This window comes from Triturus cristatus, chromosome 2_1 (genome assembly GCF_964204655.1).
Source record: "Triturus cristatus chromosome 2_1, aTriCri1.1, whole genome shotgun sequence".
Taxonomy (NCBI): Eukaryota; Metazoa; Chordata; class Amphibia; order Caudata; family Salamandridae; genus Triturus; species Triturus cristatus.
Window position 1 is genome coordinate 591280142 of NC_140581.1, and position 25609 is coordinate 591305750.

The 25609-nt window shown below is 50.5% G+C and overlaps 1 protein-coding gene across 2 annotated transcripts in view; it reads right to left on the reverse strand.

The window, feature by feature from the left end:
* The window catches only part of SKIC3 (SKI3 subunit of superkiller complex), a 1406584-nt gene that overhangs the window by 1307537 nt on the left and 73438 nt on the right, over positions 1-25609 (reverse strand). For both annotated transcript variants that reach the window (XM_085632495.1, XM_085632494.1), the window contains exon 3: positions 22679-22822. In XM_085632495.1, coding sequence (XP_085488621.1) covers positions 22679-22822 — 144 coding nt within the window. The remainder of the gene's footprint in view (positions 1-22678; positions 22823-25609) is intronic.

The window sequence follows — 25609 nt, forward strand, 5'->3', positions numbered from 1 at the left end:
CCATGGTGTTTTGTATGCCTGGGACGTGTTGTGCCAGGAGAAAGATTTTTTGTGGAATTGCCCATCTCCATATGCTCTGTGCTAAGCGGGAGAGCTGGGGAGAGTGCCCCCCCCCCCCCCTGTTTTTGAATATAATACATTGCAGTCATATTGTCTGTGCGAATTAGGACTGCTTTGGCTGAAATTTGTTTCTGAAACGATTTCAGGGCTAGAAAGATCGCCAATAACTCCAGATGGTTGATGTGGAGTAACCTCTGTTGTGGCGTCCATAGCCCTTGCACTGTGAGGTGTAATAGATGCGCTCCCCAGCCGGAGAGCAATGCGTCCGTTGTTAGAATCACCTGAGGAACCGGGTCCAGGAATGGTCGCCCTTTGGAAAGGTTTGTGGTGTTCCACCACTGCAGAGATCGATGAGTGCGGCCGTCCACCAACACCAGATCCGTCAGCTGACCCTGGGCCTGGTTCCACTGGCGTGCTAGGCACTCTTGGAGTGGACGCATGTGAAGTCTTGCATGAGGCACTATGAAAATGCAAGACGCCATCATCCCTATTAGTTTCATGAACACTCTTGCTGGTAGAGAGTGCTGAAGAAGGAACTTTTGGCGCAGGGCTTGCATGCTTGCGATCCTGGCTGAGTTGGGATAGGCTATAACTTTTGAGGTGTCTATAGTGGCACCGAGGTATTGCTTTGTGTGAGACGGTATCAAGTGGGACTTTTGGTGATTAACCGTAAAGCTTAGCTGGTGGAGTAGTTGTCTGGCAGTGTTTGTATTTTGTACACACTGGTGGTAGGACGCGGCTTTTATGAGCCAGTCGTCCAGGTAGGGGAAGACGTGAATGTTTTGTCTTCGGAGGTGTGCTGCCACTACTGCCAGGCATTTGGTAAACACCCGTGGTGCGGTTGTGACCCCGAAGGGGAGAACCTTGAACTGATAATGTTGGCCGTCTACCACAAATCGGAGGTGCTTTCTGTGAGCAGGGTGTATTGGGATATGAAAGTATGCGTCTTTCAGGTCCAGTGTAGTGAGAAAGTCGCCCTGACGGAGGAGTGGGAGAACTTGCTGAAGAGTTCCCATATGAAAATGGTCTGGAGGTCTAGAATGGGCCGTAGGGTCTCGTCTTTCTTCGGTATGAGAAAGTACAGAGAGTAGACACCTAGATTTTGCTGATCGACGGGTACCTGCTCTATTGCGTGTTTTTGCAGGAGGGAGAGTACCTCTTGTTTCAGAAGTGTGGTATGTTCTTGTGACATCGCACGGTGTCTGGGTGGAATATTTGGGGGGGTAGAAGTTAGTTCGAGACAGTACCCTGATCGAATAATTTGGGTTACCCATTTGTCTGATGTTATGGCCTCCCAGGTTTGAAGGAAGTCTTGTAGTCTGCCCCCGACCGGAGTGGAATGGTCTGGGGGGAGCGGGGGAAAGTCATTGTGTGGGCGGTGTGGCACAACGGGCGGTGTTGGTTTTGCCCCTGCCTTTATTATTGTTTCCTCTCTATCCACCTCTTTGGTAGCCCTTTGAGAAGGTATTTTGAGGAAAGGACTTGTAGGAAGTGGAGGCGCTATCGGAAGAGTAACCTCTGCCAGAGCCTCGAAAGGAGGAACGTCTAGGGGTTTGTGATTGCAGGGCTCCCATAGACTTCGCCGTGTCTGTATCCTTCTTCATTTTTTCCAGGGCTTCGTCTACTTTTGGGCCAAATAGGTGTTGTTGGTCAAAAGGGTGGTTTAAGATAGATGCCTGGACCTCTGGTTTAAAGCCTGAAATTCTGAGCCAGGCGTGACGGCGAAGCAGGACACTGATGTTTATGGCCCTGGACGCCGTGTCTGCTGCGTCAAGTGCACATTTAATAGAGGTGTTGGTAATAATCTTTCCCTCTTGTATTAGCTCATGAGCTTTATTCTTATATTTCTCCGGGAGATGCTGCACGAGAGCTTCCAGCTCATCATAGTGTGCTCTATCGTACCTTGCTAGCAGCGCCTGCGTGTTGGCGATGCGCCACATATTGGCAGCCTGCGAGGCAGTGCGTTTGCCTGACGCATCTAAAAGCTTGGACTCCTTATCAGGTGGTGGAGCCTCACCAGATGACTGAGAGTTGGAGCGCTTCCTAGCTGTGGAAACCACTAGTGAGTCTAGGGGCGCAGGTCCTTTAATATAGACAGGATCCGTGGGGGCTGCCTTGTACTTCTTTTGTATTCTGGGGTTTAAGACCCTCGCTCTAACGGGGTCTTTGAAAACCTCTGTGGCATGCTTGGTCACCCCTTTAAGCATGGGTAATATAGCGGTGGATTTATCTGCTATGTCAACTGTGTCAAGTAGGAAGTCTTCCTCAACTGGATCACTGTGTAATTCCACCCCATGGTGATGTGCCGCCCGTTGTAAGAGGTGGTGGAACCCCAGGGAGTCCTCTGGTGGAGACGGCCTGGATGGATAGAGATCATCCTGAGGCACATCTGGGACATCGGGATTGTGATAATCCTCCCATGGGTCAGGTGTTCCCGGAGGAGTGGGGTCCTGCGGGGCATCTGTGGGATCATAGAAGGGATCTACGTTGTCATCAGGGTCCGGAGACGGTGTTGGGGACATATGAGGCAAGGGTGGAGAAGGTGGGGGCGGAGATGGAGGGGGTGGAGGAGGTGGAGGAGGAAGAGGAGGAGTTGGAGGCGGTGGGGAGGGTACTCTGAAGGGGGATGTGGCAGAGTCCTTCCGTTTTGGTGGTGGAGGAGGAGTTGGCTTGTTCAAAAGTCTTTTCTTGGAAGACAAAGTTAAATGTCCAGTCCTGAGATCCTTAGTTAAAGTCTTTTGAAGAGGATCCGGTGTGAAAAGCTCCTCCGGCACCGATTCCTCCCTCGGTGCCGATGTTTTCGGAACCGAAGGCTTCGTCGGTTTATCCGCGCCGTGCTTTCTCGGGGTGTCCGATCTTTTGGTCGGCGCCGAGGCAGGCTTCGACACGGAAGCGTCGGTGCCGAGGGATTTGTGTTTGGTCGGCACCGAGAGGCCAGGTTTCGACACCGATGGCTTCGGAACGGAACTGGTTTTCTTCGGCGCCGAAGAATGTTTGTCGGCGCCACTAGGAGGCTGGCTCGAGCCAGAGCCGCCAGGAGACTTGTGATGCTTTTTCACCGGGCCCGAAGGTGGGGTGATGGAAGCAGTATGCTTGGTTTTCCCTAGGCCCGGAGGCGAAGGGGTAACCGGAGTCTCTTTTGGAATGGGCGCGGGAGGGGGAGGGGGTAGAGTACTCACGACCCTCTGCGCCGGTGTGATCTCCTCCACGTCGGAGTCGTCGGCCTCGGAAGCGCTGAAGACATCTTCCTCCCGCTCGGTGTGCAGCTGTCCCGACGCTCCGGTGTCTTCTCCGAAGATGTCAGGTGAAGCCGAGGTCGATGAGTGCGCCATGGTGCGTCGAGCTCGTCGATCCCGAATAGTCTTTTTCGATCGAAAAGACTTGCAGGCGGGGCAGTCTCGGGCCTCGTGTTCGGGAGAGAGGCAGAGGTTGCACACCTGATGGAGGTCGGTGTGGGGAAATTTAGACCCACATTTTGGGCACTTCTTGAGAGTCCTTTCCATCGGCCGAGACCGGAGTCGAGGTAGGCCCGAAGGCCGCTGCCGATGTCTGGAATCGAGGAAGTGCCGAAGAGAGAGATGAACAAGTCGATTCCGTCTAAAGAATCTCGATGGACGAGGATTTTTCGTCGAAGGTCGAACTGGAAAAGTTCGAAGCCGGAGCACGAAGTATTACATCCGAGCCCGATGGCGGAAAAAAACAATCTGAGGATTGAGCCGAAGCCCATGCGCAGTACGGACCGAAGGAGGAGTCACCGAACTCGTGACTTCCAAAGACTGTCCAAGAAGAAAAACAAACTGCAAACATCCGGGCCCAACACCAGATGGCGATCTATGCAAAAGTGTATAATCTGCAGCTCATATGCCTCGAACACATTTTTACCCCTAAAGCAGTACAAAAACAGCAAACCAAAAGTTTTCCGAAACATCTTAAAACTGTGGAAATAATGCTTCGAAAAACTATCCACCAACAATTTACCAAGAATCAAGAATGGTTAGACTAAAAACAGGTGTAAAACAATCAGATTAAATAATTAGGATCCCAATAAATACAGACAAGGGATAAAGGAAACGATTCATTATTTAAATTCCTTTCCAGTGACCAATAACATTTAAGCGGTCTGCTTTTTTGTGGCCTTCTTGTAGACTCTCTAGTAGCAGTACACGTGATTGCAACGTCACCTTCATAGATATTCAGATGTGGGTAAATAAGAAACAAGGCCTCATGTTCATGAACGACAGGCAGGGATGACTGCACAACCTCCAACCTATATAGTCTGGAACATGTGGGATTATAAGCCTGCCATTTGAGTGTAGTATAAAGTCAAACAATCATAATTGTTCAGGCCAAAACAAAGTAATTAAAATCATTTCCAACTGAAATTGGATGACCTCTTGTATTGATGACATTTTTTTAAATACCATTAGTAACATTTTGTGATTGATAAACTACGGTAGAGTTTGGTCAATGTATCTGCCACCACATTCCTCTCGATTTTTATATGGGATACCATCAGAAGGAAATGGGTTTTAAGGGCCAGTCCCAAAAGAGAGAACAAGTCAGAAAAAAGGGGTATGGATTGAGATTGACCTGCTTGTTTAAATAAAACATTAGGACAGAGGTCTCTGTCCAGAACAGTCCGAGTCTAATGACTCTGGAAGTGCACTCCACATCCCTAATACAATTCCCAATGCAATGAATCTTAACAACTTTTCTTCGACTCGTACTGAAGAAGAATATTAAATAACAGGCTACAATAGGAGAAAAATGCTCCATTCTATAGAGCTATGAAATAAAGATAAAATGGTCCTTTAAAAGTGAAAAAAAATTCTAAGATGGCTACCTTCAGTGCTTAATTTTCAAGAAGCGTTGGGACCCAAGCCAGCACCAACCATCAAACTGATGAAAAACATCTGACTCACCTCATCTCTGTAACATTGGTAGACAGTCAGGCCAAGGGACATCATGTTGGTGATGGCATGGTCCAGGCATCAGGATTCCCATTAAGCAACTAGCACCTTATGCTGGGTGCTTGCATGACACCTCTAAGGTACCTTTCAGAAGAGGTGTATTTTGCTACAAGCATAAGGCCATACTTTTTTGGCTTCTTGGGCCCTGAACATAGGATTATTATTCTACCCTTTAACTTGTCTAATGCTTCTTATGGTAGCCTAACGTACAGATTCCAAGTCTTAAGACAGATAAGTCTGCTATACAAGGTCAAGAAAAGAGGTCTCACTGGTAGCCGATAATTATTCATCAGCCGTTGCTTTAAATAGCTGCAGGCTTCATCGCAGAACTTCCATTTCTTAAAAGAAGAAAAGGTTACTTACCTGTGGTAACAACTTTATGGTGGATAGTCTATCTACCTGCTAATTCATCACTTGTAGGACAATCCTGTGCATCAGACGGAAACTTTAAAGCTCTCACATTACCGATAGGGGGCACTGGCTTCTGAACAATGTCGGAAGTGGCATCAGGTGATGTCACAAAGTGATCTAGTGTGTCCCAGCGCAATTACATCAGATTCCATCTATTTTTACCCCACCTTCGAAGCAAGTGATGGACTGACATTGGTAGAGTAGTGCAGCACCAAAAGCAAAAAGTGGGAACTTTCTCAATGCCACCATCAAATGGGAAGGCAGGTGAGACCGGGAGGAATCTGCAAATAAACACAGTATCCATTAGCGAGATTGTTATCTCAGGTAAGCAACTTTTTCTTCTGATAAATAATTCTACCAGCAGATTCCTCACCTATAAAACAGATTACAGAGCAATGCCCTGTCCCTGGATGAGGGTTGATGGATGGTTAGACGAGGAAATTCTACAGAACAGACCTGGCAAAGTGTCAGTCCCTGTGCACCTCAGAATCCAGGCAGTAATGCTTGGCGAAACTATGCAGGGACGCCCTCATCGCCGCCTTGAACATCACGCAATGGGGGACCCCTCTGACAAGGGCAGAAGTGGTGGATTTAGTCCTGGTAGAATGGGCTCCGATCCCTTCTGAAGGTTCCTTTTGTCCAAAGTATAGCAGGTCTTAATACAGAGAAAGATCCACTTGGAAAGAGCTCTTTTGCACTGCTGTCTCCCTTTAAGCAGCGCAGTATCCTATGAAGCTGGCCATCAGTTGTAGATCCTTAGTGCGGTCTAGATTGAATTTGATCATCTGTCTAGGATCCAACATATGCAACAGTTGGGTGGGGAATAAAACGTTGGAAGGGTGATGAAATGGCCCAGATGGAAGGGAGTCTCCCCTTTTGGAGGGGAAAGTAGCCTTGGTTCGCAACACCACTTTTTTAGGATAATAAGAGGTAAAAGGGGGAGGGGAACTGGGAGCCTGTCTAGAGGAGTTGAAAGCCACTAAAACACAGTTTTGAAAGTTAATAGCCTTAAGAGACCACTATGTTGGGGCTCAAACAGAGTCCACATAAGAAAAGTCCAGAATAAATTAAGCTCCCACTGGGGCCCAACAAAGGGTGTTGGAGGATACATATTTGTCAACCCCTTCAAAAAAAACACATGACAAAGGGAAACTTGAAAAGGGAGGGCTGGTCTGGCAGACAGAGGTAAGAGTCAGAGCCAAGGCAGCTAATTACCATTTGGAAGTGCCTATCGCACAACCCCTCTGAGCAAGAGTAGGTGTGTATTGTAGGACGGGAAACATCTTGACCTGCAAGGGGTCCACATTATTGTTCGCACTCCATGCAGCAAAGTTGTTTCATCTGTCCAAGTAAGCAGATGGGTGGAGGGGCAATGCGCTGACAAGGTGAAAGCTGAAAGAAATTCAGATGCTCCTGTTCAATCTCCAAGGATGTAGTTGGAGGCCTCCGAGACTGGAGTAGCGAACCATGCCCCTCGAATGAGAAAGAAGATCCCGCCTGAATCGAAGTCGTAGCAGGGACACGCAGAGAAGCGCAAGAGATCTGCATACCACACCCTTTGGCTAATCCAGGGCAATGAGAATGACTTGGGCCTGGTGTTGACAAATATTCCTAAGAACCTGAGGCATCCAGGGTATGGGGAGGGGGGAAAGCATTATGAGGCGGAAAGTTCCAACTAGACTATAAAGCATCCTTTATGGCTCCCCTGGACGGATGCTGGAGGGTGCAGAACTGTCAGCACTGAGCATTTTCCGAAAAGGTGAACAAATCTACTTGAGGAGTGCCCTACTGGGCAAAGATGTCCTGGACTACCTCTGGTAGAAGGTGCCACTGCTTATAAGCAAGATAACGCCAGCTCAATCTGTCGGCTCTGACTATCAAAGATACTGCTAGGTGATTGGCAGTGAGCTAGATCCCATGACTGTGCTCAACACCACAGTCTTAATGTTTCCAGGCAAAGGAGGGGAGACTATATGACCTGGCTTGCTTGTTTGACATACCACACTGCTGTCGTGTTGTACGTCAAGATCTGTAGGGACTGACTTTGGATGGAGAGGAGGAAGGATTTGAGTGCCAAACAAAATTGCCAACAGGTTGACGTGAAGGACTGGTGCTTCAGAAGAGCACATAAGCTCCCCCACCTAGGGTGGAGGCACCGGTCACTACTATAGTCACGGCCAGAAGAGTGGAGCTATCCTGCAGGTCAGATTCGCCTTGTTCCCCCCACCAAACTACTTACGCCACAGCACTGGGGAATATCACAAGTAGGTCCGACAGGTGTGAAGGAAACCTTTGTGGCCCGAGTCAAAAAGGACAGATGGAGTATGATAGGTTCCAGGCATTGCTCCAGGTTACCATGTCCTTCATCTGGAAGCAAAAACGAAGAGGCATAAGAACACAAAGTAACGTTCCAGGGGTAAGTCACCCCTTCGCTCTCCCACAGGATGGCATTTGTCCTCAGAGCCAGAGTTGCTCGACTTGTCCCCAGTGGCTCTCCAACCAAGGTGCTCGCTCAGGTGACTGTACTTGACCTGGCCCTGGATCAGCCTCGGACTCCAACAGATCCTTTAGCACCAGGACTGTCGCTTTTCGGCTTCACAATGCTGATATCAGCTGTCCCTGCATTTTTGACACCAGGGTTAGACTGGCTGCATACCCGTAGGGTTACAGTTTCTCGCGCTATATAAATCTATATACAATACAATACAAATGCTATGTACTTCCTTTTTGCAAAGGCTTCTATGCTATCCGGTGTCCCAGAGGGTCCATCGGCTCCATATGGACAACCAATGATCCTCCCTATGGCCCGACGCTGTACCATTTACCTCAATGCCAACTCTGCATTGATTTGATCCAGTCCTACAATACACAGCGCCTTGAACGGCACTGCTGCCACAGGCGCAGCCTCCACCTCTGGCACCAGAATCGATGCCTCCGGCCCTGATACCCAACACTCTTATGGAGAACAAAACCCGCAGAAAAACCTGGTGCCTCCCTGAGGAAAAGGAGAATCGAAATAGACTGCATGAAATCTTCACAACGGATTCAGATCCTCTGGATCGCTGCCCTTTTGGGCACATTAACAAGGATATCCAGGGAGACTTCCATGGTCTATCCTCCACTGGTGGATTGGCCATGGATTTCCCATCTCACCCCTTAACACTTGAAGTGAACTACCTGCATAAGATTGTGTTGAAAGCAGCAGAGGTATTAGACCTATAGCTTCTAACCATGATACCAAAACAAATGTTCCTATAGACATTTTCTTGACATCTAATTCAGCGATCGAGCTCCTTCTTCTATGTAATGAGGCCATTCTAGAACTGGTCATGGCAGCTTCGGAGAACCCATCTCTGGTCCCAGCGGTCAACAGGCTAGTTGCTCATCGTTACCATCCTGCACTAGGTGCCCCACCAGTCCTCTCTGTTCACGCTTCATCAGAAAGCCTGGTTGTTAGAACTGGGGGTCTCTAGTTGGCCGAGGCAGTTACCTTAGTCCAAATGGGGACCCTTGCTTCCTGTCAGGAAAAGGAGGGATACCCTCTTTGATAACCCCTGTTTACCCCCCGGTAGCTTGGCACGAGCAGCCAGGCTTAACTTCAAGGTAATGTGTAAAGTATTTGCAACCACACTCCCAGTAACACAGTGATAACACCACAAATGGACACCACACTGATGTATTAAAATAGTGGTATCTTTATCAAGAAGAAAAAAATACGGTAATACCAAAATGATAAAATTCCAACATATGCGTATTCGTAATATTTCACTTGGCTGGTTATGAGGCCAACAAACACTTGGGGGGGGGGGGGGCGTGGCCAACCGGCCAACATGGCGGACGCGAGTGCCTGAGGCTCCGACCGTTACCTCCGATTAATCCTGCAAGTTCTCCTGTGAGGGGGCAGATCGAGCCTATCGGACGTTGGTCTGGTGTGGGGAAGCGGCGGGGAGCCTTGCACGGTCCAGCGGGGCGCCGATCGGGGCGCCGCGACCTAGCGTGGCCCAGGAGGAGAGGTGTGCGTGGCCGCCCGCGCGGCCACTGGAGACTGAGGCTGCACTGGACGTCAGCTTGGGGACGTGCTGTGCGAGCGGACGTTCCTTCAGGTGGGCGGTGCACTCTGAAGACTGCGAGCCTCCGAAGACTGGCCGCGGGGACTGCCTGGGGGCTCCCTGCCGGGTGCTGCGGTGCAGCGGGAGGCCCAGCTGAGGTGGCGCGACGAGGAGGGGCGGCGATCTGAGCCGTGACCTGGGGGCCTGCCACCGCCTGCGGAGCGACCGGAGGCTGAGTGCAGCGGAGCCGCGACCCAGGGGAGCGGTGTGGCCCGGAGAGACGTGCAGCCCACAGGACGTGAAGTCCGTAGCCCTGAGTGGAGGGGACTGTCGCCGCTGTCGAGACATCGCGGTGGAGGAGCGGAAGGTGCGCTGGTGCGCTGGGGCCTTGGGCCTGCGCGGGCCCCACAAGCACAGCGAGTCCTGTGGCGACTGGGCGAGAAGCGGGCTGCTGGCGATTGCGGAGCCTGGGGAACAGTATCTGCTGCCACTGTGGGGAGAGCAGAAGCCCGGGTGATCTGTGGTCGCACCCGCAGCGAGACGCGGCAAGAGGAGGTCGGACTGCTGCGCCCCGGGGCCGGCGCACATCGGGGGATGCTGAGCGGAGCGGCCACCTGGGGGCACAGCAGCGGAGAGGGAGCGCGACCGGAAGGTCTGGAGGGCCCGGAGGCTGTGATGAGGGATGCTCGCTGCTGAGTTAGTCTACATAGAGGGCCTGAGGACTGGTGCAACCGGCGGCGGGCGCCATTTCGTGGGAGACGCCATCTTGAGGGCGACGGCGGCAGCTCCTGTGAGCGGTGAGTCTACCACTGCAAGAAGTGTCGAGGGACAAACAGTGGGGAAATAAGGGGCCCTCTGCGAGACTGTGTGCTGGATACTGGTTGTGGAGGCCCAGGACGTGCTCCAGTGGCCGCAGCGTCGGATTGGTGGTATCCCATGAGGCCCAGGTGGCGTGGTGCGGACGAATCCGGGGGCTCGGCGGATCGCCGGCGGGCACCTGTCGGGTGTACCTGGTGAGGCCGGTGTGTGACTGGTTTGATCAAACTCAGCGCTGCTGGGGGGAGACACAGGAGACTCTACTGGCCGGTGCACCAGAGAGACAAGGGAAGTGGCGCGCTGTCCTGGGGAGGGATACAGGACACAACGGTCTGGGAGCCCCTTGCTGACCCGGGGACATCGCCGCCCGACGGAACAGCTTCCCCCCTCGGAGCCTGCACGATTGAGGGGGTTTCTCTTCTCCTTCCCCATCTGTCTGAGGGCGGTCGTTTAGGCCCTGGGACTTGAGAGGAGGCTCCAGCAGCCGCACGGAGCGGTGTACCACAGAGGGATAGGGGGACCTGCACCCGGTTGTGCCCACGCCGCCAGTGGACGGACTGTGGATGCCGACTGCTCAGCAGTACACGATGGGTCGGCTTTGTGACAAAACACAGCAGGGACAGTCCCGCACGGGGGGCCTGGAACCCACACAGGGGCGCCCAGGGGGAGACATGGAGCCGCAATCGGCGGCCCTGTCGGCTAAAATGGACACCATGCTTGCGGCGGTGGAGAGGCTTAGCGCCACCCTGGAACAGACAAGGGAGTCCCTAGAAACAAGGATTGATAAAGTCACTTCAGATTTTACACTCCTCCATGCTGACCATCGTAAGCTGGCCGAGAGGGTTGCGGTACACGGCCAGACACTTCAGGAGCTCCAGCCCGTTGCCCAGAGTCATAGCGCAGCACTGCAAGATGTGCTGGACAGGGTCCATGCGCTCGAAGACCGGATCGATGATGCAGAAGGGCGCTCCCGACGCAATAATATACGCGTCGTGGGACTTCCGGAGGGAGTGGAAGGAAGAAATCCGGAGCAATATGTGGAGCGCTGGCTGCGGGATCTTCTGCCACAGGGGGTGTTAGCTCAACAGTTTGTTGTGGAAAGAGCGCACAGGGTGCCAGCGCAGCAGCCAAGGCCGGGGGCCCGACCCCGCCCGTTCCTATTCAAGCTCCTTAACTACCGCGACAGAGATGCAGTCCTGAGTGAAACTCGCAAATTTGGGGACCCGACAGTTGGCAGTAGCCGAGTTATGTTCTTTCCGGACTACACCGCAGCCGTGCAGCGGCGCAGGAGCAACTATTTGGCGGTGAAAAGGCAGCTTCGGGAGCTGGCGTTACCCTACTCTCAGCTGTTCCCGGCCCGTCTGCGTGTGGTGGCAAAGGAAGGGACCCGTTTCTTTGACTCCCCGGCGGATGTATGGGACTGGCTGGAGGAGTCGGGGCAGTGGACGGGAACGAGACCCGCGAGTCCGGATCCCGATGGCCGCCCGGAGAGGAGGCCCAGAAAGCGTAAGCGACGGGGAGCTCGGCAGTCGGCGCGGCCTGGGCCGGTGGCGCCTAGCCCTGAGAGAATCATAATGGAGCGGCAGGAGGTACTCGAAGCGGTGGCGACACTTGGAACACCACACAGCAGCGATTGCATGGAGATTGGTGTGCACAGTGTTCCGGGAACCAGTGGTGCGTCGTCCCCGTCCACGGCGATCTCGGAAGACCTGACTTTGCCAGTGGTAACCCCACAGACTGCTGACTTGATTGTGTGATGGGATGTCATTGTACCACGCTTGGGTAGGGACCATGCACGCTAGACATGACCGCACACCTGCCCTGAAGCTGCGTTGGGTGATGCGGGGGCCCCTGGGACTCTGTGGGGGCGTGGGATTAGCGCTGGGGGCGACCGGCCGCGCGGGGGCGGGTTGCGCATGGCACGCGACACCGGATGACACATTTGTGGGCTTCTGCCGCTACACCTCACGCTAGGCTAGCGCGGCAGTTTCATACCGGATGAGACAAAGCACCCCTTCACCTAGGGGAGACTAGGGAGGGGGAATTGTACCAACAAGTCGATAATAGCACACGAACCCCACCAGGCACTATACTGACATAATACAACGTTAATCATCTCTGAGGTTTGGACGGATGCCCTGTTGGGAATACGCCCCATTTGTTAAACTGTTCACAGTAGTTACATTGTTCGCATGGCAGCGCATTAACACGTTCCCCCTGGGCCATAACCCCCCCCCCCGGTGCGGACGCTTCACCCCCAGCCCTGCTTGCTCAACCAGCTTTACGATGACGCACACTAATATTGTGACCTGGAATATACGGGGCATGCACACGCCGTCAAAGCGTTACTCCATCTTTTCCTACTTACAGAGGCACTCCGTCGGGATTGCCCTCTTGCAGGAGACGCATATGACACAGTTAGAACTGGGCAGGCTTTCCAGACGTTGGAGAGGGCAAACGTACGGCACCACTTACTCGGCGCATGCGCGGGGCACGCTGATCTGGGTGCGAGCAGGCGTCCCTGTCAGTTGTGAGGAGGTGGTGGTGGTGGACCGTGAGGGCAGGTACACGCTGGTGCGGGGGAAGCTGAATGGTCAAGAGATGTTGCTAGGCTCGTTATATGCACCCAATGTGGATCAGTCGTCCTTCCTGGTGCGGCTGACGCAGCTCCTACACCCTTATGCTGGGCTCCCCTGGCTACTGGGAGGAGAATTTAACATGGTGTTGGATGTTCAGTTGGACAGATCCTTTCCTCCCCTGCGTGCCACGATGGCGGAGTCCAATGCTCGGGCACTGGGGGACTGGCTCACGCACTGGGCACTGCAGGACCTGTGGCGCACCCTCCACCCGAGGGATAGGATATACTCTTACTACTCGGCAGTGCACGATCTGCACGTCCGACTGGACAGGATAGTGGGCTCCCAGTCCCTGCTCCCGCTCATTGCGCGGTCAGAATATCTGAGTCGGACACACTCTGATCATAACCCTTTGTGGTTTCAGATTAGTTGGGTGGCGGATCGGCCGCCGGTGCCCACCTGGCGGCTTCAACCGAGTGCGCTGGAGGACTCGGAGTTCCGCTCCTCCCTTGGTACGGCTATATTGGCATTCTTTGATACAAATGAAGGGTCGGCGAGCAGTGCATTGGTAGAGTGGGATGCCCAGAAGGTGGCCATTCGGGGACACTGCCTGGGGGCCAACTGGAACATACGCAAGGAACTCTCTGACTCCTTGGCGCACCTAGAGGACGAGCTCTTGCGGTACAAGGGAGGGAGAAGGAGGGGGTAGGCACTCGCACAGCCTGGAGGATCTCCAAGGAAAGCACGCGGAGCTCCTGGAGAGGCTCCGGTGCCACAATTACGCTGCCCATACGGCCAGAACACATGCTAGAGCGGATAGAGCGGGCCGACTTTTGGCTTGGCTAATACGGCAGGAGGACCGGCGTGCCCCAATAGGAACAATCCGAAGGGAGGACGGAGTGCTGGTCTACACGCAACGCGAAATACATCGGGCCTTCGTTGACCACTATAAACTACTGTACAAGGCCAAGGGGACTGGTCCTCGACATCTGCTTGGGGAGTTTCTAGCCTCCATCCAATTACCTGATGCCTCAGAGGCACACAATGCGGCGCTTGACGAGCCTCTCTCCCTGGAGGAAATTGGGGAGGCAATCCAGTCAATGGCATCTGGGAAAACGCCGGGGCCAGACGGCCTACCCGCAGAGTACTATAAAGCATACCGCGAGTCCCTGACGCCGTTGCTGCGAGAGCTCTACAATAAAGCGTTGGAGGAGGGGTCGCTCCCCCATTCCATGCGGGAGGTGTTCCTGGTCTCCCTGCCTAAGCCGGACAGAGACCGCATGGCACTGGGCTCATATCGACCCCTAGCGATGCTTAACGTGGATTACAAAATCCTCGCAAAAGTACTAGCGGAGCAGCTGGCGCCAGTGGTCCCTCACTTGGTGCACGCAGACCAGAACGGCTTTGTCCCTGCGCGGTCCACGTCGCTAAACCTTCGAAGATACTTCAGGGTGGCAACCAAGGCCGTGCACAGGTGGCCCAGAGCGGGATGCCTGATCCTAGATTTGGAGAAGGCGTTTGATTGTCTGGAGTGGGGCTACCTGTCTGTGGTGTTGCTGCAATATGGGTTGGACAGGGGATTCCTCAGGATGGTCGACCTACTCTACGGGAGCCCCACAGTCCGTGTTCGACTGGGCCCCTACGTCTCGGAGGCAGTGCCGGCGGGCCGTGGCACCCGGCAGGGGTGCCCCCTGTCCCCGCTGCTGTTTGCCCTGGCAATCGAGCCCTTGGCTGCAGCTATACAGGCGACCCTGGGGGATGGTATACCGCTGGGGGACGCCGTTCACCAGGTGTCGCTCTATGCCGACGACCTGTTGGTCTATGTTAAGGATGTGGGGTGCGTGCCGGAGGGGCTGCCTCAGCTGCTGTGGACGTTCGCCACTATCTCGGGACTCCGAGTGAACGCAGCTAAATCCTGCCTGTACGCTTTTAGTGCTGGGACCGAGGACCCGGGATACTGTCTGGATGGTACGCTTGTCCAATGGTAGGAAGATACCTTCCGCTACCTGGGGATGCAAATTTACCGCTGCCCGGCTGACCTATTCGATGGGAACCTGGGAAGGGCGGTCACGGCGCTTAAGTCGCAGGTGAACTTCTGGAGCACACTGCCACTGACGATTACGGGCAGGGTGGCGCTCGCCAAAATGGCCATGCTTCCCCGCCTCCTGTATTACTTTGCTAACTTGCCGACATATATTCCCCCCGCCTTTTTTGGTAGACTTAATAAGATGCTACGGGACTTTGTCTGGAGCACTGCCAGGCACCGGCTGGCGCTCGCGAAGTTGTTTCTGCCGACAGCCAGGGGTGGTCTAGCCGCACATTGCTTTGAACACTACTACTTGGCCGCTCAGTTGCAATGGGTAGCCCGCTGGTTGGCTGATAGAGACAGGGATGATACAGCCACAGTAATGGAGCCTTACTCACTGGAGCGTATAACTAGGTCCTTTCATCCCCTTAACACAGCCACGCGTCCGCTGCCACTCCTTCTGGCAGTGGCATATAGGTGCTTCAGGAGGGCCTTATACCTCACTTGTGCTGTTGTCCCATATGCGCCGGCAATACCATTGGAGGGCTCCCCTGGTGGTGGAGGAGTGCTCGCGGCCCCTGGGCTGGTGGGAAGCGGACGTGCATACGCTGGGAGATCTGTACCGATAGAGTGAGCTTATACCATACGAGACCCTGGTGTCGGAGGACGGGCTCCCGCCCGGTGGGTTCCTGACACACCGCTCACTGATAGCGAGATTGACAGCCAAATGGGGGGACATGACCACAGAGCCTAGCCAGCACCTAACCATGCAATACCTACACGTCATGGGGAGAGGTGGGCACCTGATCCGCTGGTACGCGGCTTCGCTAAGGGAGCAGACGGCGATCAGCTTGGACCGGCTTCGCGCCAAATGGGACTTGGACCTGGGAATGCCGCTGGCGGACAAGGAGTGGGAGAGGATCCTTAAGGGCCCAGTGCGTATCCCCAGAAACATGCGGTTCCGCCAAATCCAGTTATTCGTTGTACACAGGGCTTACCTCACACCAGAGTTGATTAACAGGTACTTTCATCGCACCACCGCTATGTGCCCTAGGTGCAGTGAACCGGGGGCGGGATTCTTACACATGCTGTGGAGCTGTCCGAGGTTTGGCGCCTATTGGAGAGCAGTCAGTGGGCTGTTACAGGGGACTGTGGGTCGTACTATCCCATTAGACTGGCCTGAACACATTCTGCACCACTTTAAAAGATCACGCAAAGACAAGGTAACGTCCCGATTCCTAGACCTGGGGCTAGTAGTAGCAAAACGCCTTATTACGAGGCGATGGAAGGCACATGAATCGCCGCATGCGCGGGCATGGAGCTCCTCATTTCAGGCATGGGCTAGGGCGGAGGAGACCGCTATCCGGAGGGAGGAAACTCTGGGGCTGCGGAAGGAACCCATGGCGGACCGATGGGAGCAGTTGCCGGGGGAGCTCAGACGCCTGGAAGAGGAGGGTCGCGCGGGGCACATGGAGGTGGTAGGCAGGGTCTGCGCGAGGGTGGACCACGGGCTACTCCACTGATGGGGTAGTATGCCCCTACATCCTCTTACCCAACGCTGAGGTGTCCGCAATCACACAGGGGCGGTTAAAGCTGAGGCGCACACAAGTGACCCCGGGGGTGGAAGGGTGGGGAGATAGTGGTTGAAGGGGGAGAGCCACGTATGCACAAATCGTTCAAGCTGCCATTGTTATTGTTATGATTAGTTCTTGGGAATTGTATGTAACTCCTCTGTTTTAAGTACCTGAACTGGGCGGGCGGCATATGCTAACATGTACGAAGCATTGGTTGACGCGCGGTTGCTGCTGTCACTCCTTGTGAGACTGCACCAGAACTGCCAAAGATAATGCAGTTAGTTCTTGAGTGAGTAGCTGTTGAAGTATAGTTTCAATGCATGTTACAGTACAGTAGCTATTGGCCCAAGTACGGCACGGTCACCTGCACATGCTTACGAATTCCTGTATGTAATGTATGCTGCCAAAGAGTGTTTTCTTTTAAAACAATAAAAACAGATTTAAACAAAAAATGAGGCCAACAAACACTTGTAGGTTCTTGCGGTATTAATGAGCAGTTCACGATGTTCAAATGCAGTCCTAATGCAATGCTACGCAGTTCGTAATGCAATTCGTATCGACAGACTAATGCAGTCCTTAATGCAAGAATAAGGCAATCCTCAATGTAAGTAATCAGGCAGTTAGTCATGCGAGAATAATTCAATCCTCAATGCACATAATAAGGCAGTTTGTAATGCACGTATAACGCACTCCTTAATGCAAGTAATACGGCAGTACATATGCAGGAATAATACAATCCTCAATGCAAGTAATAAGGCAGTTCGTAATGCAGGAATAATACAATCCTCAATGCAAGTAATAAGGCAGTTCGTAATGCAAGTATAACGCACTCCTTAATGCAAGTATAACGCACTCCTTAATGCAAGTATAACGCACTCCTTAATGCAAGTAATACGGCAGTTCGTAATGCAGGAATAATACAATCCTCGATGCAAGTAATAAGGCAGTTCGTAATGCAAGTATAACGCACTCCTTAATGCAAGTATAACGCACTCCTTAATGCAAGTAATACAGCAGTTCGTAATGCAGGAATAATACAATTCTCGATGCAAGTAATAAGGCAGTTCGTAATGCAGGAATAATGCAAAGGCCAATCGACACGATTAGCATGGGCACCACTAGGCCCCAACCACAGACAACAGTCCTGAACTTCCTAGGACGGCCCCGGTCCTGCCAGGCAGGTCCAGGCCGCTCGAGGACTCCGCGGGAGAGACGGGAGCACTCCTGTACTCCTCCTGCGCCTCCCCAGGCCCCACACGCTTGCGGCTCCTGACCAGAGTCCAAGCCTTACCTGGGGGATGCGCTGCCTGGCTCCCTCGCACTCCCCGCTCGTCGGAAGTCCTGCTGGGCACTTCCGATGACAACGCAGCTCCGATGCAAGGCAACGCTGTAGCTGTTAAATCAGCAAACTGCAGGCCAGTCCCAGAACACACAGCAAGGGTCAGTCCTTTGCTTCAGTCTCTTCAGCTGTTCTTCCTTGGCAGAGGTTCCTCTTGACCATGAAGTAGTTTCAATCCTTTTCAGTCTTGATCAGTCCAACGTTCAGGGGTTTCAGCTCTCATAGTTCTACCCCTAAATGTCTTTGAAGTCTTTGTGTTCAGGAGGGCACTGACCCCTGTCCAAACCAGTTCTGGGTGTCTCCCTGCCAGTTACACGTTCTTCCTTTGATTAGCAGTGGTCTGGTTCCTCAATCACTCAGCGGGAGGTGGAGTAGTTGTTTTATGGCGGCAGCCCAGGCCTCTTCACCTCCAGGAGCTAGTCCTCCCCCCTACACTCCAGATGCAGGTCAGCCTGCCTGTTGCTGTCTCACCTCCTCCCCTGGACATTTCCCAGATCCTATCACATTCAAATCCAGACAGTCAATCCACAACCAGGCAGAGACACACAGAGTTGTTAGAACAAAGAAACCAGCCACTTCTAAAAGCGCAGTTTCTAAACACACAATGCAAAAACCACCTTCACAAAAAAGAGGTGTTATTAAATTGTGAGTTCAGGCACACTAAACTTCACCTCTCCATCTTAAGCCTATGTGAAGTTAGGCTGGAAACATATTACACAGCCTTCCCCATTCTGTCCTATGGGCAAGAGGGCCTTGCAACAGTGATAAACGAAATGGTGAGTATTTCACTGTCAGGACATGGTACACACCTCAGTACATATCCTACCTTTCACAGACACTGCACCCTGCCTAGGGGGGTACCCTGGACCTACCATAGAGGTGTCTGATGTGCATAGAAAGGGAAGGGTAAGGTCTGGCAAGTGGGTGCACTTGTCAGGACAACATGGCAGTTAGCAAACTGCGCGCAGGCACTGCAGTGGCAGGCCTGAGTTCTCTCTTTAGGGCTACTCGAGTGGGGGACATAAATAGGGCAGCAAGCCCACGAGTAGCATTTGCATTACCAGCCCTGGCACACATAGTGCACTTTACTAGTAAGGCAAACGTACCAATTATGGACAACCAATTACCATAACACTTTATACAGGGAGCACTTTCACTTTGACACTGATCAGCAGTGGCAAAGTGCACAAAGCATCTAAGTCAGCAACATAAGGTCAGAAAAAGTTCTAGGAGGAAGGCAAAAAGTTTAAGGAACTTTAGCCACAAAGGGCCAAGTCCAACACTGGTGATACATGCTTCCTGCTCTGGTCAATCAGGTGGAGCCTTCCCAACAACCCCTGCTGACAAGGAATCAAAGCGACTGGAGCCTAGAGGAAGAACACTTTTCTGCAGGAAGCAGGACCCTGAAATCAATTAATGCAAACTGACTCCTAGAACATTTCACCCAGGCCTTGTGGGACATGGCTCAGTTGATGGTCCCTCCTATGACGAAGAACATGCAGCAACATATCCGAGGGGTGATACAAGACTTCCAACATACCTCCCCGCATTTGATAATCTCTTGATTGGATATATCCAACTTGTTGGTCCGAGCAATGGGCACCTCAGTCTACACTGTCAAGCAGTACAGAGGCCGAGCCAGAGGAGTGGGTCACAGATCTACCCAGCAAACCTCCTCTTCCTTCTCCTCGTACTCCTCTCCAGCACCACCATGAAAGCAGACCTTGTTTACTCCCCCAAACCCACTCAGAGCCTGTGGGAGAGCGGGTGTCCTGCTTTCTCCCACCTGGGAGGCCCTTACTTCACACCAGCGGGTCCTCCAAATTGTTGTAAGGGGTTACACCCTACTCTTCCTACAGGCTTCCCCCTGATCCCCCTCCAGCCACTTTCCCCTCATCTCCCTCCAGACCATTTTGCTATGCTGTAACAGGAAATGGAAGAACTCCTACGGAAAGGAATAGTGACATTTTTGCCAGAACAGGAAAAGGGTCATATATGTTACACATGTTACTTTCTGGTTACCAAGAAAAACATTGGTCTGCATCCTGTCCTGGATCTCAGGGAACTGAACTTGTTCGACCTGCATCCCTGATCCGCGGTCACATCGGAAGTACTTACGATTTGTGGTGGGCTCTACACACTACCAATTTGAGGTACTACCCTGTGGCTTGACATTGGTGCTCTGGGTTTTAACTGCCAGTATTCAAAACCTTCCTTTCTCAGGTTACTTTACTCTCATCTTTCAAGGCAAGTGTACTACTACTCCAGGCTAGGCCCCTAAAATGCAAGGGTGCAGTACACCAGTACTTTATCACTAGTTGACTAATAGAGCATGTGTATGAATAGTGTGCAATAATACTGCATTTCAGTGGGGACATGAGTAACCTTTTATAGTTAAAACTCTTCTTAACCAATGGTTTCCTTGTGCAGTTCCCTGTGCCATGTCAAGGCATAGGTTACTGGCTACAAATAATGTTGGTGTTATAAGTAACAGTTTTCTTGTGTTTGCCGCTTTAGGATGTAATTTATGTGCTTAAATCTTCCACACCACATACATGTTGGCTCACTATGAAACTAGCAAATTAGCCTTCATCCCAAAGTGCAAAGAAGAGAAGGAAGACTATCCTGTAGAACTAATGGATGAAGACTTTTATGAGCAGAAAAATAGCAAAACCGGAGTGATGGAGTGAATAGTGTTATTATATGCAAATTTGGCTATAGGAAGTAGTGTCTTCCAAGTGGTCAGGATAGAATTCTTAAACATTACACCAACACGTGTTTAAATATTCTGTTTGACCACTAGATTTTGGATAGAAGTCAATGCAGGTTCTATTTACTCACTAAGGGCAAAGAATTTTTAAAAAAGTTGCATTTGTAATGAAATCTTGATCCGATATCAGTTTTTGGTTTACTGTGAAGATGAAGGATATCAGAAGTAAAAATATGTGCTATTTTAGATGATACAGTATCTATCTTTATATGTGAAAAAATATCCATTTTGCTATCATGACGACTCATTTTCTGATAGATACTTCTGCCTGCAGACCCCTCACCTTTAGAAAAATCCCACGAGTCAGACTGGATATGGACATTTCAAAGCTCTCACGTGTCTGGTAGGGGCGCTGGCTTCAGAACGACATTGGCCGCTCTGTCAAGTGACTTCACTGAAGCCATATAGCACCTGACCTGGCGCAATGACATCAGTTCCCTTTTTGCAAGCCTTTGACAAGGATCCGAAGCTATGCCCCCTCAGAGAAGATTTTTTCCTCACGCTAAATTTTAAAAATGCAGTAACATGCCTTCCCTAAAAACTCTGGGTTTAAACACTGTTGGGACTGTGAGACAGATGTAAATCATGGACTCCTTCACTGTTTGCCAGTGGTGCTTCGGGTTGGACCGTTACTCACTGGCCTGTGCCTCATGTTTCAGTAAGCACCCTAAGGCCATAAAGGAGTGCGACTACATAGGTCAGCTGACTAACCTCCTGTTTAGTGCTACAGAGAGACAACAAGCTCCAGAGGACTCCCTGTAACTGCTCACCTGTCCTGTAGCAAGTGGACCTGCCTGAGCCCTGCTGGCCTTGGCAAGAATGAGTCCCTGATCACAGAGATGTACCTTCCAAGGTCCTGGTCCCTTGACTGGCATCAGAATGCACTCTTCTAAACACTAAGGACAATTCCGGAAATTTGGGGCTCTTTGTGACCACGAACAGGCTCGTTCTCACCAAGACCTTGCCGCTTGCTCTGATTGCCAATGTGAAGCACTGGAGAACCCAACTCTTCACACTACAGTGACCACTGGCAACACGAAATCTGTACTTCGCACTACAGCATCAAAAGCCAACGCAATGCTCCGATAATGACCCTATGCAACGACCGACAAGTTCTTCATACTACAGCGATGACCAGCCACAATTCCCGGCGTGCTCTTCCCGCTACAACAACCACCCACCACAATGCTCTCCCTGATCCTCACGGCCAACACCACAAAGTGGACTCTTTGCGCCAGACTGAGAGAAGGTAAATCTCAGTGGGATTACTCTGGTCCCTGTATCCAGCCAGTGCACCATTGCAGTCGGCCTGAACTTGTGACCTTCACCCTGTCTCGTACGACCAGATAACCACATGTCGCACTTTGTACTTTTTGGGGCTATAAGTACCTAAACTCTTTAAAATTGCACATCTCCGGTTCTACCAATTGGATTTTTATTGTGGTCACATTTTATGCATAAAACGTTATTCTATCTTTCTAAATTGATGTAGGATTTTTCTTGTGTTGTCTTTTTACTTTATTACTGTTTGTGTGCTGCATAAATACTTTACACATTGCCTCCAAGTGAAACCTGACTGCGTTTGTACTAGCTACCAGATGGTTAAGCACATGTTAATTTAGTGACTTTTTGTGGTTTACCCGGACAAGGATTGTGGCTGTTGCTTGAGAAGGGTTCACACCTCCTCAACCAACAACTCCATTTCTCACAGTGACCCATAGAAAGAATTGAATAAACCACAGCTCAGGAAATTCTGGAGATTTGTGTACACACAAGTCACAGTCTACCAACTAGATTGTAAAGCTAATATAAAGAATACCAATAAGAACAATGACACTTGACACTAGATACAAACTTTGTTTTAATGACATTTATGGTCTCCTTTTTGTGAGAAATGTGAGTGAAATCTATGGTCGAGCTGAAAATAGCATTAGATGGATTCTGACAGAAAACTAAATTTACTCATGCATGAATTCTGAAACATATCACATTAGGTAGAATATATCTCATAAAAAACAAATAAATGATAAATACACAAAGGTCCAAATTAAAATGATACATTACGACACATATGTTTAAGCACATACTTGCCACGCCAAGAGCTGGTCAGGTTCAAGCTCTGTGGCTTTTCTATAAGCGGCTTGTGCCTGGTCTGGTTGGTCTAGCTCTGTTGCAGCCACTCCAATAAAAACCCAGGCATTATAGTTGGTTTTCTCCACTTTAAGCACTGCCTGAATGAAGAAGGAAAGAACATGAATAATGCTATACATAATAGTAGACCCACACATACAACTAGGTTCCTTGTTAGCAATGTTGGTACTGGTATTATTTTAATGTGATCGCCTATTCCTCTCATGTAAGAGTGGTATCGTTGGTCTGGATCCATGCTAGACTTTCAGGTTATCCACACAAGCCACATTTATAGGCAGTTACTTTAAATAGAATGCATTTGAATACTTTGTCATCCTTATCCTGCCAGCCATAAGGGACAGCACTGCTCTAATCAGTCTGGAATAGACAGACCAAGCACCTAAAAAGGCACCTAGATAAGGCATCCACAAAAACTTAAAGGAAACAGCTGTAATAGCTGTAAATACTTTAAGTAACGTTATCACATATCTTCTAATATCATTTTGTCTTAATATACAGAATATACATTTTAATGGAGGACTAAATGAAAGCATCTCAAAAACATGCCTGTGTTGCTGTGAGGTATGTGGCTTACCTGGGTCAATACCATTTATTCAGAATGAGAACCAAAAAAGTATAACCCAAGATTAGCCCCCACAAAGCCAGATAATGAATGACCGCCCAAGTAATACATCTTTTCTAATCACCATGATAATTCAAAAGAACATCAAAGCATTGTAAAAGAATACATTGTATTTGGAGTACATAAAGGAAAGCAGCATTTAACCAAATCTGTACTGGAAAAATTAATGTTATTTTATCAACAGAAATACTGGTGACACTATGTGTTGTGTCCAAACAGATCCATAGCCATGGAACCGCCTCCACAAAAAGGTATGACCTCTTGCATGTAGGATAAAACAGATTGGTAGTGAAGGCTGCAGCAAATAATCACAAGTGACTGCCAGGCTTTCAAATAAATTAGATATAAAGGCCCTACAGCATACACATATTTGTAAGCATTTGGAGTTTGATTGTAGTAAAATGGATACTTCACGGGTAGCCAGTGCGGATTCAAAATTAAGAATGGAAAATCAAAAGGAGTCAATAAATCTACGCTTTTGAGTATCACTGAAGTGTACCAACAAAAGCCTTCTCGATAGCAAGAGGAAGTACATTCAGGTCATTCTAATCCTGCCATCATAAACATGTGACTTGATGGATGTCCTCAAATTGTAGACTTTTAGTCCTTGCATTGGATATGGTTGAGCACACAACTCTGCTTGATAGAAGGAGCCAGAGTTCCTGACTTTTTACTTCCATGTATTATCACCCTCCTTGCCAACTTCTGCTCACAGTAACTTCAATTGGGACAGGTCCCATCAGATACATGGTGGAAAACAAGACAGATTCACCAAGAATTCCACATCACCTGTGTTTTTAAATACCCAAATCTGGCCCTAATCAGCAGCATCACTAATCATGGAAAGGAGTTTCCCAACACAACTCTGAAACACAAAAGCTGTTCTGAATGTGCAACAACAGACCCTTTACCTCCTACACTACCCTTATTCTAAGGGAGTGAATCACTTGGAACTCCAAAGCCAATACCCTGGGAGTGAATAGACTAAAATTACACTGGAACAAATAGATTCCTGCTCTTACATCCTCCCTCGCTAATGCCTAATCTGTTACACAGCCAACAACAAATTATTTGTCAGTCCACACTACAATAGGCTTATTTACATCAGTCTAACCCTCCTTCTTGTACTGCTTGCATACTTACTTACTTACACCTTCTACCCCACCTGGGGTATATATAGGCCATCAACCAGGACTCTCCAGCCATCTCTGTCCTAGGGTTTTCTTTCCATCTGACACCAGGTGTAACCCATCTCCTTGCAGTCAGCTCCAAGGCCTTGTTGCCAGGTGTTTCTTTTCCCTCGAGAGTTCCAGTTCAAGGTTTGCCTGGTGGTGTTTGATGCGGGCTTGCAGAGGGTGTGACCTATCCAGCCCCAGTGTCTTTTCAGGATATCTTCAAGAGCAGGGAGTTGAAAGGTCTGCTGCGATAGGTCGTTGTTGCCGATGGTGATTGGCCAGCGGATTTTAAGGATTTTCATCAGCGCTGTATTAATGAAGGTCTTGACCTTGCTGGTGGTGGTCACTGTTGTCCTCCAAATTTCTGCTCCAAACAGGACTGATTTTACGTTGCTGTTAAAACGCCTGATCCTGGTCGGCAGCATTAGGTCCTTGGAGCTCCAGATATTCTTTAGCTGAATGAAAGCATCCTTTGCCTATTCTTGTCTTGACATCGGTGTCTGTCCCGCCCTGCTCGTCGATGACATTGCCCAGGTAGTTGGAGGCCTCAATCTCTTCCAGTGCATCGCCTGCAAGAGTGACTGCAGTTGTGCTGGCAGTGTTATCCTTCAGAATCTTGTTTTTCCACTGTGGATGTTGAGCCAAAGTTTTGATGATGTTCCCGCCAAATTGTTGGTCTTATCTTGCATCTGCAGATGTGTATGGGACAGTAGGGTCAGGTCGTCTGCAAAGTCCAGGTCGTCGAGCGGCGTCCAAGGTGCCCATTGGATCCCATTTCTTCTCCTTGCTGTGGATGTCTTCATGATCCAGTCTATGGCCAACAAGAAGTTAAAACAAACAACCCTGGCGGACTCCAGTTCCCACTTAGAAGGCTTCCATGAGTTGTCCTCTATGGACAATCTTGCAGGTCATTCCCTGGTAAGAGTTCCTGATGATTCTGACTAGTTTTTATGGCACACTGTAGTAGTGAAGGAGTTTCTGAAGGGTCTCTCTGTCCACTCCTTTAATGCCTTCTCATAATCGATGAAGTTAACATAGGTGGGAGTTCCATTCCATCTAGTGGGCATGAT